Source organism: Phalacrocorax aristotelis, chromosome 11 (assembly GCF_949628215.1).
Source record: "Phalacrocorax aristotelis chromosome 11, bGulAri2.1, whole genome shotgun sequence".
Taxonomy (NCBI): Eukaryota; Metazoa; Chordata; class Aves; order Suliformes; family Phalacrocoracidae; genus Phalacrocorax; species Phalacrocorax aristotelis.
This window is the reverse complement of record NC_134286.1, coordinates 17,193,179-17,206,558: the sequence shown is the minus strand read 5'-3', so window position 1 is coordinate 17,206,558 and position 13,380 is coordinate 17,193,179. Positions and strand designations below refer to the sequence as shown.

At 53.3% G+C, this 13,380-nt stretch overlaps 2 protein-coding genes across 9 annotated transcripts in view; one reads left to right on the top strand and one right to left on the bottom strand.

Annotated features, from left to right (window-relative positions):
• Window positions 1-3,728: 3,728 nt before the first annotated feature.
• SOWAHD (sosondowah ankyrin repeat domain family member D) lies at window positions 3,729-6,340 on the bottom strand. Its single transcript, XM_075107130.1, has one exon. The coding sequence runs from the start codon at window positions 6,091-6,093 to the stop codon at window positions 5,071-5,073; it is 1,023 nt and encodes a 340-aa protein (XP_074963231.1). The 5' UTR covers window positions 6,094-6,340; the 3' UTR covers window positions 3,729-5,070.
• A 2,499-nt stretch (window positions 6,341-8,839) lies between these two features.
• Window positions 8,840-13,380, top strand: part of SEPTIN6 (septin 6) — a 32,383-nt gene continuing 27,842 nt past the window's right edge. For 7 of the 8 annotated variants that reach the window (XM_075107125.1, XM_075107121.1, XM_075107123.1 and 4 more), the window contains exon 1: window positions 8,864-8,990. In XM_075107125.1, coding sequence (XP_074963226.1) covers window positions 8,964-8,990 — 27 coding nt within the window. In that variant the 5' untranslated portion in view covers window positions 8,864-8,963. Of the gene's footprint in view, window positions 8,991-13,380 lie in introns of all 8 variants that reach the window. The other variant, XM_075107128.1, reaches the window with a different exon arrangement.

The following is a 13,380-nucleotide window of genomic DNA, read 5'->3' as shown; positions in this document are numbered from 1 at the left end:
GAATAATAACCTCCTCCTGAGCTTTGGAGCTCTGTGACAGCCTGATCAGGTTGGTCTTGATGCAGGCCACAGGTGCAGATTAATTTAAAACATTCTCAGCAGAATGGTAGTAACTCAAGATATTGCTCAAAGGAAGAGTTAGCAGCTATTTAAAAAGGGGAAAGAGGAAAGAAGGGATTAAACACTCAGAGTAGTCGGCACTCTCCACTGGGGCCTGTGAAACATCACCTTTTTACCACGGGGAAGTGGAGGAGGAGGCTGTAGCTGAGCACTAAGCCTGGCGCAGCTGCTGCACCTTTCCCTGCTGCAGCGCAGACCTGGGATGGATCCTCTGGTCAGCAGGAAATAACTGAAGGCATGAGCCTGTTCTCGGCTGTGGCAAAGGTCATCCTGATGCCAAGGGCTGCAAAGTGCTCCGGTGCTGCTTTCTGGGTTCAGCCTGCTGTGGCGGCTCAGTTCCTGCGTGGCAGCTTCCTGAGGAAGCTTCAGGCTGCCACACCTGTGTTGCTGCTTTTCATGTTGAAGGTAAATAGATCTATTTCCTTGGCATTAAAATTCGTAGCAAGTAACAAATTTTAGGCCAAGCATGTGTAAATGCATGACAAATACATGCTTTGCTCAGAGCTCATGACAGTCTCTCCCTCCTAAGGCGTGCTGGAGGTTTCTGTGAGCAAAGGAGAGCAAAGCTGGGATTTTTACCAGCTTCAGGACACTTCAGAGGTATCTTTTAGCTTCTTTTCCTGTCTGGTAAGAGGTGAGTTGCTACTTCGTTATCAGGGGGAAGCAGTAAGTCACTGCAACAGGAAAGCAGCCAACAGCATTGATAGAGATGATTCAATACAGGCCCGCGTGCTGCAAACGCTTTCACCCCAATGTTTTTTAAATCTCTTCTGTGCTCTTCTCTTTGAAGCAAGTGTTTAGGAAATAGCAGCGCTGCTGAGGAGCAAAGATCAGCCTTGGAGCCCTGCAAACCCTTGCCCCCTGCCTCTCTCCATCACCAGTGCTGGCATGCAAAGCTGCTCAAAGAGCTCCTCTTTAATTGTGTCTACGAGGACCTGGCTGAGGAGCAAAAAAGTAATTTTTTGGACTTGGAAATGGAAAGAGACAGTTTTCTCCATGGCATTTGTCGGAAAGCTTTCTTGAGCAATAGATTGAACTGTTACTTAAATTACTATTTATTAGATAGTCTCCCTGTTATTATCATTGCTGTGCTATTTTTATTAGATGGAAGCAGCTTCTACCAAGGAACTGCTTTGGAAAATAACCCCTCATATTATTTTTCCCATTTGACTGAATTTGCTTTTCACATTGGACCTTAAGGGATAGCATGAAGTAAATTTAGTAAAAATTGGGTTAAAATCAATCTTACACAGAACCTTAACCAACACAAATACCTCTGGGTTTGAATTATATGTGTTGTTCCTGTGGCAGCTCGCTTTGCCCTCTCCTCCCCTGTGAGAGTTGCAAGGGGGATCAGGGATCTCTGCAGAACTGGACTAACACACGACCACTGAGACATCAACAGAAGCTTTAAAGAAAAAATCTAAATAATTTGGATATTCTAGTCCATTAATTTTGGTGGATATGCTTTTGTTTTCTGAGAAGCAAAGCTGGAGCTGATTGTATACTTGAGAAATACTATTTTAAATGTCTGTATCTCCAAAGTGACTGCTGCTCTGTAGGTATGAAAATGAACCACGTGAGGCAGAGGGGTGGGCCACTGGAAGTGCCCTGGTGTTTGGGGCAAACACAACGTACAGCAGCAGAAAGAGTACTGCGATTTGAAGATCCCTTTTTTTGCTCTGCAGAGAGGAACCCTTGCAGGGCAAGCAAGGCAGGGAGCGGTGTTGTTGAGTATGTTTTAACACCACCCAGAAAATCAGGCTCTGGTCTTGCTCCTTCTGAAGTGCCTGCCTAATTGCCTCAGAGCAGGATACAGCCTCAAACCCACAGTGGGCCAAAAGATGGGGGGAAAGGCTGCTGTCCTGGTTTCAGCTGGGACAGAGTTAATTTTGCTCCTAGTAGCAGGCAGAGTGCTGTGTTTTGAGTTTAGTATGAGAACAGTATTGGTAACACAATGATGTTTTAGTTGTTGGAAAGCAGCGCTTGCACTAGTCAAGGACTTTTTCAGCTTCCCATCCTCTGCCGGGTGCACAAGGTGCTGGGAGGGGACACGGCTGGGACAGCTGACCCCAACTGACCCCAGGGATGTCCCACACCACATGGCGTCATGCTCAGCATATTGAGCTGGGGGCAGAAGAGGGAAGGGGGGGGTGTTCGGAGCAATGGGATTTGTCTTCCCAAGTCACCGTTACGCACGATGGAGCCCTGCTTTCCTGGGGATGGCTGAACACCTGCCTGCCCATGGGAAGGAGGGAATGAATTCCTTGTTTTGCTTTGCTTGCACGCGTGGCTTTTGCTTTCCTTATTAAACTGTCTTTATCTCAACCCATGAGTTTTCTCACTTTTACACTTTCCATTCCCCCACCCCACTGCAGGGTGGGGAGGAGGGTGGGTGGCCGTGTGGTGTTTAGCTGCCTGCTGCGTTAAACCACAACAGCTGCCTTTAGGGGGTTTTGGTTAGCTGTCAAGGGGAGGCAAGTTTAGTCGTTTTTAAGTGTAGCATTTGCCAGTTAAATTTTACTTTTGAATGGAACATTGAAGTCCAGGTTTCCTGGTGGACTGTGACTAAGCTGTAGGTATGAATGCCAAGGAAACAGCTCCTTCAAGGAAACTCTCACTAATTCCACTGTTTACTCTGTGCCTTACTCAGAGGAGGATGTGAGAGCAGTTCCGCCCCCTCTTCCCAACAGCATGCTGCTGCAAAAGGGTGATTGAGGACTAACAGGTCAAAAAATATTTCATCAGATATGCACCCACCTGTCGTATCAACAGCGCTTTGGTTACCAGAACTAAAGATGGTAGGTGATTTGACATCAGTGCTTTTCATGGAGTTTGTGCTGGTGTGACCAGACTTGTTAGAAGGCAGCCTGCTGTCCTGTGGCATGGATGTGGCCAGAGGAGTTCTGGAAGGAGCTATGTTGCCATAGTCTTTAATCTATTAGAGTTAAAGCATTACAAAAACGGTGTAGGTCAGGCATTAAATCCATTCCCAGCGTGTTTCATATGTCTCTGCTTCTGACGTCAGTGACTAAAAAGGTGTCCAGACACATCTATGAGTCCACCCAGTCACCTGGACTGGACATTATCCAGTCACTGGATCACTATCCGCTCATCTGGAGGCTGTTCTTCCATGTATTGTCCAATGCAGACTGGGTTATTCCGGTGTCTGCACAGCATTTCAGAGCACAATCTGAATATTGCTCAAGGTCTGTGAAACCCACAGCGCAAGTTCCCATGAGGGAGTTATCCATGTACCTTTCTGCATCAAGGTGCAAAATCACCTGTGCAGCCAAGCCAGGGATTATCTCAAGTCCCTCAGTCACCTCTGCAGACCCCCAGAAAGGCAGCTGGAAAGAAACCACAGTGAGGTGTGTCCGTAAGGGCTGCCACTCAGCGATGGGGAACAGAAACTGGCTATTCTGAGAGTCACTTCTCAAACGGGACTGCTATTTAAGGGGATAGAAATGGTCTCATGCTGATGAAAAAGAGGAAGGGGCAGTTGTTTTTCTGAAGACATTTTGAAGAAGCCCTGCGCTTTGAGAGTGTGAAAAACAAGTTGAAATCAGCTGAGCAGAGTTCCATTTGGTGAACAAAACACAAACAAGTGAGCAGAGGCTTTGCCCTTTTAATGCAGTTACTGATACATACAAGTGGGATTATGCTGCTATAGCAATGTTTCTCAAGAGTTTAATTTCTGAGCATGACCTCAGCAGCAACAAAGATAATCTCAAACCTTTCATAACTGTTCCATGGTTTTCAGCAACAAATCATCTTTCCAGAGCTCCTCCTGGACTCCACTCCCGGCAGGAGCTACTGCATGCCACCCCACTGGGCATCCCTCCTGCCTCCTCTGCTCTGGTCCCTGTCCCCAGTGGGGCTGAGTATCTCAGGCTTCCCTGGACGGGGGTCTCCAGGGAAGGGCTGCCAGGGACACTCGTCTTGCACTTTGAAAGACCTCTCTGGGCCTGGCCTCCTCTGGCAAACCAGGCACCCCAGCTCTTACTTTACTGAGAAACAGCTTTATCTGTCATAAACAAACAGCAACTCAGAGGAGGCACATGTGGCAGAGATCTGCAGATCTCACAGAGAGCTGGAAAGCATTTCCAGCTCAGTGGCACAGTCTTCTTGTCTGTACCCACTCTCTTTGCCAGCAGAGAGGCATACATAAAAAAGTGATTGGCGGAGGGGGGTTGTTTCTGAAGCCATAGATGCTTCTCCATCATCAGACCAGTGCCAGGCCTCTAGCATCTCTGACTATGGGTGTGAAATATTTAATTATATTCTGCCAGTGTCTATGTCCAGGCACCTGAGGCACCGTGTCCAGGCACCTGAGGCACCATGACCAGTCTAACCTCACAGTGCTGCCAGGAGTCAAAGCAGTGCTGACAGCCTCATTTTTACCGGTGGGAGAACCACGTCACTGAGTTGCTGCCTGATTCACCTACAGTCACACACAAAATCTGCTGGCAGCCCAGGAGAGGCAGCCCAGGAGAAGCAGCCCAAACGTCCACCCCGGTCCCCCAGCACAGGACACCACCTCCTGCAGTGGGTCAGTGTCCCCCCAACAAGCACGTGGGGTGTCAGAGAAGCAGCTCCCCGCAGCCGGGCCGGCATGTGAGCCCCCACCGTGGGGCTCTGCTGGGCTGCAACAAGGAGTCCCCATCAGCAGGGGCAGGGGGCAAAATCCTCTCGGGGGACAGGTGGTTTTTGGGAAGGGCTGTCCCTAGGCATTGCTCCTGATGGCCATAGTTGCCCCACACACACTCACACCAGCACAGCCGCCAAAGACCATGTGAGACCCAGGGTAGCTGTGGTGCCCCTGTGTAGGGGGTTAATCCCCACTTGGCCAGGATTTTAAGCGCTGGCCCTAGCCAAGTTCCCAGCTCCCTGCAGGTTTTTCTGGCTGCTATTCAGCACAGGTTTGCAGGCAAATGGGCCAGGGGAGCTTCAGCGCTCCTGGAAGAAAGCAAATGTCTGTCTGAGAAAGTCCCGGAGGGTCGACAGGCCCCAGGGGCGCTGGGCTTTCCTCTCAGCCCCAGAGTCCGCACAGTCCCGCCCTGCCCTGGCATCTCTGGATGACTTACAGTTGTTGTTGTTGTTGTGAGAGTGGACCTGGACCAAGTCCTCCTCCAAGGCCCCTGCCAGCTCCTTCAGCTCCCTGGAGGTGTCTGCCCTCAGATACTGCCAAGCCTTCCGCCCATTGTGGTCCCTGCGGCTGGTGTCCGCCCCATAAGCTCCCACCAGCACTTTGATGAGCAGCTCATGTCCCTGCAGCGTGGCCAGATGCAAGGGGGTGAACCCGCCGCTGGCTGTGGGGATGTTCACGTTGACGGGATAGCCCATCTTCTGGGCATGGGAGATGACCTGGATGAAGCTCTCAAGGTGGCCGTGCTTAGCAAGCCAGTGGAGAGCGGTAAAGCCCGTCACAAAGTCTTTCCTGGTCAGCAGGCTGGGATCAAGGTCTAGCAGCCTGACGATGTTGTCTGCATCACCCTGGGCTGCCGTCAACAGCCACTCATGCTCCAGGGGATCCAGGGCAAGGGACAGCACCTCGGGGCTCTGCTCAGGCTTCTGCTCTTGCTGCAGCACTGGAAGGAGACTGCTGCTGTTGGATGTCTTCTGAGCAGTGGTGAACCGCATGGTGTTGCCAGGGCTATTGCTCTGCAGGAGTATTTCCTTTAGCTCTTTCCTCCGGGTACTGCCAGGACCAACGAAGAGCCTGCCTGCAGTCCTACCCCAGCTCCCCAGGCCTTGGCTGCTCCGGCTGACACTCCTGTTGGTGTCCATCTTCTGCAGTGGATGGAAACGCTCCCTGCTCCCTGTGGCGGCCGGCCAGAGATGGGAGCTGCGGGCTAGGCTCCCCCGTTGGGACTGGGAGGTGTCCAGGAAGGTAAACGGCCGGGCCATGACAGCCACCCTCTGCTCTGCCGAGCCCTGCTCCTGCTCCCGCTCCCGCTCCCGCCGGGCCATGGTGGTGCCTCCCGTGGGGCTGGCTGGCAGCCTGCTCCCTGGCAGGGCACAGCTCGCAGCTCGTGCTCCCCAGCTCTCACCCCACACTTCCTGCCCCAGCGTTAGGCAAAGGAGGAACCAACTCAGCACGGCGGGAGGGCTCGCCAGGCACGGCGGCAGATCCGTGGCGCTGCTGCACTGCTGGGGTGGTGCAGGCGACCTTTGGTCGAGCTGCGTCCTCAGCTGCCGCCAGCGCCAGGCACGGCCGCAGCCACAGGCCGTCTGCCTCCCTGGGTTCTGCTTGCCTGGAGCACGTGGCACTGCTGGGGCGGGCAGAGGTGGGGGGGTCTTGAGCAGCCCGATGCTGGTGTTATGGAAGAAATGTGATGAACTGCATTCTTCTCTCTGAATAGTCTCGTTTAGCACTAGTGGCCTGGCATTAGCAGCTAACTTAGCTGAAGCCTTAGGCCACAAGAGCTGACCAAGAGTAAACTTTCGATACAGCTCGTGCTGCTAACAAAGAACTCACCGAATTCAGCAGATAGGAGAGGAATGAAGAAGAGAAAAGATCAGGGAGACAATTCCAAAAGAATGAAGTAACTTCAGAAGACAACCAGTCCAGCAACAGTGAAAACCCGTAAGAAATCAAGAGAGGACCGACCAGAATTAAGTGATTAGGCTTGGGGATAGGGTGATGGGTGGTGTGGGTATGATTGAGAGGTGTGGATTGGGCAGGGGTCCCTCTCTGGAGGCACCCAGCTTGAGCTACAACTGAAGAACAAATATAAGACTAATTGGAAACCTCCACTCAGACTTGGCACTCTCAGCAGGATCCTCGGGTCAGACCCTGTCACAGCGGCCCGTGTGCGTAAATCTGTAACACTCATCCCAGGGACACTTCCTCTGGCCCTGGCAGCACCCCAGAGCCCTGGGTGCCTTGCTGAGGCACCTGCCTTACAGCCCCCCTGCCCAAATTGCCCCACACCATTGCAATGCTTCTCCCTGGTGCTGTGCTCAGGAAGGCCCCAAGGGGCCGCTCTCCCAGTGGCCGGTGGGTCTCAGTGCCGTAAGGGAGACCCAGACCAGGGTGGTTTTGCGTCCCTTGCCACCCGATGTTTCAGCCTTCCTCTCTTGCTGTGTTTCACTTCCCAGCAAGGCCCCATGCCTGGCATTGTTGGCAGCTGCAGCCACCAGCATTTTGTACCACAATTTTGTTAGGAATCAGGACAAATTCCTCTGCCCCGAAAGCCCCCAGTGATGTTTCTCCCAAGGCCTTTCTTACCCATGACTCCTCAGACACCCATATCGTAGCTGAACCATCTACTAGGTGTTTTTGCAGCAGGTCAGGCAGCTAAGAGCCACACCAGCCCCTTCAACCCTTTTTCTTTGCTTTCCCTAAGCTTGAGCCCTGCTCTGACTTGCCCCAGGCTGGTCGTCAGCCCGCGAGGGAACTTTGCCTTTCTCCAACCACTTGGACCAGTTTTTCTGGGATGCATGGGGATCCAGCGTCATCCCATAAAGCCCAAACAACTGGTGGTGAAAACATAATTGCCCCCTTGCTCCCTTTCTGGCACTGCCTGGTTTTGTCACTGGATGATGGTGGCTTCTGCGGGCTCAGGGAGGCTGAGAACTTGACCTACACAGCCGTGGGAGCTTGGGGAATGGTTTAAAGCACTTGTTGGGTGGCAGCTGGGGAAAACAAGGAGGAAAACGAGGTGCTGCTTTGGGGGAACGAGGGCACTGATGGTGCAAAGCAAAGCAACCATTTAGGGCCGCCCTGGTCGTGCCTGCATTAGGCACGGGTCGCACTGGTGAGCTCTGACCGGACGAAAACCAGTGTGCCAACCTTGGGGGCTTTACTCCGGGGTCCCAGGGGCTGAGAAAGTTATTTACTTTGGGTAGGGCCTGAGTTTCTTCTCTCTCAGCCTTTGTTTGATGCTTGTGCTGGCATCAAATGAAGGGAAACCCAAATAGCACCAGGTACATCCTCAAAGGAACAGATGGGCTTATCCAGCCCCTGCCTGCTGGGCCGGGGAGCTGAGGCCACATCGAGGGGCCGAGAGGAACCAGGGTAGGGGCTGTTCTGCCACAGGAAGAGAAATCGGTGCAGCCGTCATCAGTCAGGTCCCTAGGTGTGCAGGAACCGTCCCGACAGGCCTCAGAGGAAATGAGCAAAACACACACACGTTTTATTTTAAATAGCAAGCGATTTCCCGAGGTTGGGAGAGCTCAGGCCCTTAGACCCAAACCACACACCCCAGCCCACCCTTGGTGCTGCCCGGCTCTGCCCTCGCCTGACCAGGAGCGTGGCGCCGTTACCGGCGGGGCCGCAGAGCAGCGGGGCAGGGTTCCCCCAGGCCCGCCCAGAGGAGCGGGACCCGTCACCGGCCTGGGAGCGGGCGGGGGCCGCGGGAGGCGGCGGGGGCGGGCAGGGCAAGGCAGGGCAGGGCTGCGGACAGCGGCCCGCGGGCCTGCCAGCGGGTCTGAGGGCTGCGGAGCCGCCGCTGGCCAGAGGCTGCCGTGCCCGGCGGTTGCCGTGCCCGGGCCCCACTAGCCACCGCCGCCGCCGCGCCCCGCCACACTGCGGCCGCGACCCCGCCCGCGCCCCGGGTTGCACCATCGCGGCGGGGGGGGGGGGGGGGGAACCGGTAGCCCCACGCCTCCCGGAGGGGGGCGGCGGCGGGATCGGCGGGACACGGAGCCGGAGGGGAGGCGGGGCGGGGGGAGGGGGCGGTGAGGCGTGGGGCGCGGAGCTGGGAGGGACCGGGGGCGCGGCGGGTGTGTGCCTCGTCCTACCCGTCTCCCCCGCCCCCCCCCCCCGGCTGCGTCGCGGTGGGCGCGCCCGGAGCCGCCCGGCCGGCCGGGGCGGGCGCTGTGGCGGGCTGGCAGCGATGGCGGCGGCCGAGGTGGCGCGGCAGGTGGGAGCGGGCGGCGGGCGCTGCCGGCGGCGGCTTCCTGCGGGCAGGGCCCGGCCAGGGCGGCGGGCGGGAGCGCCTAGCGTGACCGGGGCGGCGGGCCGGGCTGCGCCGGGCGGGGCGGCTCCGTCCTGGGGCCTCCCGCGGGCTGCGGGGCTCGGGGCGGGGGTTTGGGGACGCTCCGAGGGGAGCCGTGGTTACTGGGGAAGGGGAGGTTTGGGGTCCCCCCCCCGCAGGCGGTGGGGCAACACCCCGGCCCGGCGACCTTGGGCAGCCCGCAGCGGGGCGGGCCCGAGGCTCCTGCCCGGCCGCTCGCTCCGTCCCTGGGCCTCGAGGGACGCGCAGCGCAGGCCGGGGCTGGCCGGGCTGCCCTGCTTGGAGGCCTTATCCTGCTCCCCCACTCTGGGCTGGGCCCCTCGCCAGGCCGGGGGGCAGTAGCGGGCGAGGCGCTCCTCGGCATCCCCGTCTCTCCAGGGATGCTGTTCTCCTCCCAAATAAACCGCCATCCTGTGCTCGCTGGCGGGTGATGCGGGAAGGTCGTCAGTCTGGCACCGTGTGCCGCGGAGAAGCCATGGACCCCGCGGCCAACATCGTCGCCGCATGCCCGCTGCACCACGTCCCCGAGGGTCCCCCCGCGGCGGCGGCCCCGGCCGCCCACGGGCGCACCTGCCGCCGCCGCTGCTCCTCTGCCTTCCCAGCGCAGCGCGGACCTCTCCGTGTGCCTGTGGAGAGCTATCCAGAAGAGGAGCAGAGGGAGTTGAGCCACCTCTGCGTTTGGTAGAGAAATGCAAAGGAGGCATCTGTAAGGCATTTGCATGCGGAAGGGTTTTGTCTGCTCTTTGATGGGTTTTCAACTTTTGTGTCCGTGCATTAGTACGGAAGTAATACTTGAGATGAATGTTTGCCGTTTTGTTCTCAAAGCAGTAGGTTTTAGCATGGACCAGTCTTGTTGAACGGGTAGGTGTAGCCATTCCTTGCCAGTTCATGGTGTTATTTCCTCCTGGACATACCCATTGCCTTCTATGTGACTGCCAAGGTATGTAAAGTGACTCATTTGCTCCCGTCTTTTAAAGAAATAGAGCGTTAGGCTTTCCTAAGATAACATACAGGAGTTTCAGACATCTGCTAGTACCGTGGAATGAGCTATGATACAGCAGACCCTCGCTTCGGAGGCAAAAGGGAAAGCTGGCTGTGAGACGGACATGAAATTAGTGCGCTGCAAATTGAAAATGTCTTTGTGCAGGCAGCCGACTTGTCAACCCAGGTCTCAGTCATCTGATCGTGGCTGTGGTTCGTAGAGCAGTCAGCCATAATGCCCTGGTGATGCAGGGGGCTGCTCCGTGTGTGCTGGTGGGGTTAAACATCTCTGAGAGCTGAGGCTGGGTATTGGGGGGAGTTGGGGTCATCACCCCGCCTCTGTCCCAGCGAACTCTTGACGTAAACTCATGTCTATTGTGGAGATGGTCAGTGAAACCCCCTCCTCGGGCAGGCAGGGTGGCCCCATCACTGCCGAGCTGCGATCCCTCTCCTGTCTTCTGCCAGCGTGCAGGGTGTGGGTTCTAGATGCTGAGACCCACAGGGGACGTGTCCACCCTGCTCCCCATGGGTGGAGGGCGGGTGCAGAGGACGGGCTTTGCTGGGCACTGTCTAACTCTCAGTCTCTGTAGTACGGGTCAGAAAAATCATTAACATTGCTGATATAGATATGTATATTTTTTAAATTGCTGGAGGAGACTCCTCCTGGGAACATATCCAAACAGCATGGCATTTCTGCAGTCCTTTGGCAGGGGCATAATGGAATGTAATCTTAAGAGCTGTCAGAATTTGAGATTTCGGAAACGCTTGACCGTTTGTGAATGTTGAATGGCTGAATGATGCAGTGCGCCTTAAGAGGGTGGGCAATGATCAGGAGCTTTGGTGCGATGTTTCTTGCTTTCTGTGGTGGCTGATTTCAGAACTGTTTCTCTCCCACTTTTCTGTTGTTTTTTGTTCTTATGTGTCCTGACAATCTTTTATCAGCCAAGCGAGGAAAAGAAATACAGTCTTTATCTATGTTTTTACATTCCTGCTTTGCATTTATCTCATGGAGGATGTGTATACTGTCTGCTGGATAATTCATTGCATAAGAGAATTACACACTTGTACGAGTGATAAGTAATTGGTACAAATGTTGCTCTAATTTTCTGTTTAATCAGAGCCAAATGCAGTCTGGGGAAGTGGATGCCATAACGCCGAGGTCACCAGAAGGGATCTGATGTTGTTCTGGCTTAAAGGCGGTGTGAAAAACTGTGTTTTAGAAACTTGAATTCAAGTTCTGCCTTGCTTTGTGATTTGACATTTGAATTCTTGTGCAAGAGTTGTCTCAGGTATAGTGGTTAACCCCCTGGGTCTCAGCTTTACAGGGTGGCACAGGGGCAGGGGGGAGGCTGCTGTGAGCATTGGTGGTGGTGGTGGAGCACTGTGAGTGTTGCTTGATCTGTTTTCACTGAGGGATGGTGCTCCTGAGTTCGTTCCGGCCATTTGGAAATCCTCCCACGGAGTCTCCAAGACCTCGGTGTTTGAAGTGATTCTCATCTGGGGAGAGCTAGGAAATTGTGTCAGAAGTACTAAATGTCATCTGTCGGTGTCTGAAACAGAAACACTCTTTTCAATCAGATGCAGAAGTAATATTGTACTGCAGCCTTTGAGAGTGTTTTGTTGTTGTGCAGGCCTCGTTTGGATGCTGGGTCCCATGGGTTCAGAGCTGTAGCATTCTTTATTTGCTGTGCTCTGCCTAAATATTGCCAAGTGGAGGCTTTTTCTTTGCCATGGTGTCCTTTTTGATTTTTCCTTTAGTCCAGACCACCAGAAATTGTCCTGAATATGGAGCGCTGACATTTGCAATGAACAGCACCATTGCGTGTCTCGGGGAGCTTGCTCTGCGTTATCTTCACAAAGTGGTAACGGCCTTTGGGGCTCTGAGGGTGTTGGGAGCTGACAGCGCTGTACCTACTTGTCCTGTAAAGCAGATCAAGGCAGAGAAGCACCTTCAGCAAGATTTTCCTCTAATCGCTTTTTCATCCCAAGGACGCTGGGGTGATTCAAACACTTGGAGTCTAAATCTTTACCATTTTATATAAACTAGTATTTAACGTGCAGTGCTTTCAGGCTTGGAATAATTTATTATAAAGTCTTTGTATTTTCCCTATATTTCTGATAGTTCTCAGTAAGAATTAGAGCAGGCAGCGGTGGTTTCTGTGGCACGGAGGAGCCCTAACAAAAGGTGTGTGAATCCTCCAAAGACAGGGAAGAAATAAAATTCTCCTCTCCAAGTGGCAACTCCTTACTTTCACTCTGCAATAATGCAGCAAGAGAGCATGTTGTTCTTTTTGTTCTTTTAATCTTGTTTGTGGCAAGCACGCTTTGCTTCCTCCTGAGCAACAACAACAGCCCATTCTGCCCTAGGGGGGTCACTCTGTGTATATGGGGGGGGGGGAAAAAGGCATCTGGTATCTTGGTGTGGCGCCAGCATTCACACTGGCTTCCCAGAGATGCTGTCTTTGTCTTTGTTCCAAGAAGATGCTAACTTTAAAATAGAGAGTACAGAAGGACTCTCAGCCATCCAGCACTCACTGATGCTTGTGGAAAAAGCCTTCACACAGACAACAGTAAAACCTCGCTCACCTTGTTGGTACCTCTTTATGTGTTTTAGATTTGACCTGAAAGATTGTTTTTGAAGATAAATATCTAGAAGGAAGGTAGTTCTTGAGCACTTTTTCAATAAAAAGCTTATAAGCTTAATGTATTCTTCAGTTTTGAACAAGGTAATCCAAATCTACATTTAATGTACAGGCAGGATGACTAATCGCTGTGTTCATATGTTGTTTATGATGATGCTCTTTATATATAGCACCGTTCTGGATACAGAGACACCACTTGGTGTGAGAAGACTGGTGACTTGCACTCTTTTGTGGTGGATCGGATAGAAAATGTTTATTTTCTTCTGCAGATTTGGTAATTGCTGACAACTTCCTGATGTGTGTCAAAACCAGTCTTAAAACATTTTTTTTTTTTTTTACCACCGCATCTGATCTCTGGATGCCTTGGACAAGCAGGCTTTGGATTTTTAGCCAGAGTAGCAGTGTACCTCATGGCTGTGTACTTAGCATGAATGCTCAGTTGCTGTGACTGGAAATCAGATTTTGCAGTACTTGTTTCCTGGCCTGTAGCAGATGTGAAGTGTGGTTTAACTGTGTTATAAAACCACAGGTGACTAGAAAAAGAGGCTACAGGAAATGACTTGCAGGCTGAATTCTGTGCAACAGTAAATGCCTCCTGTCAGCCAAGAGTGGTTTAACTTCTACCATTTATTTTGTTCCATCTGGATCACACTTATATTTAGGGATGAGGAGAT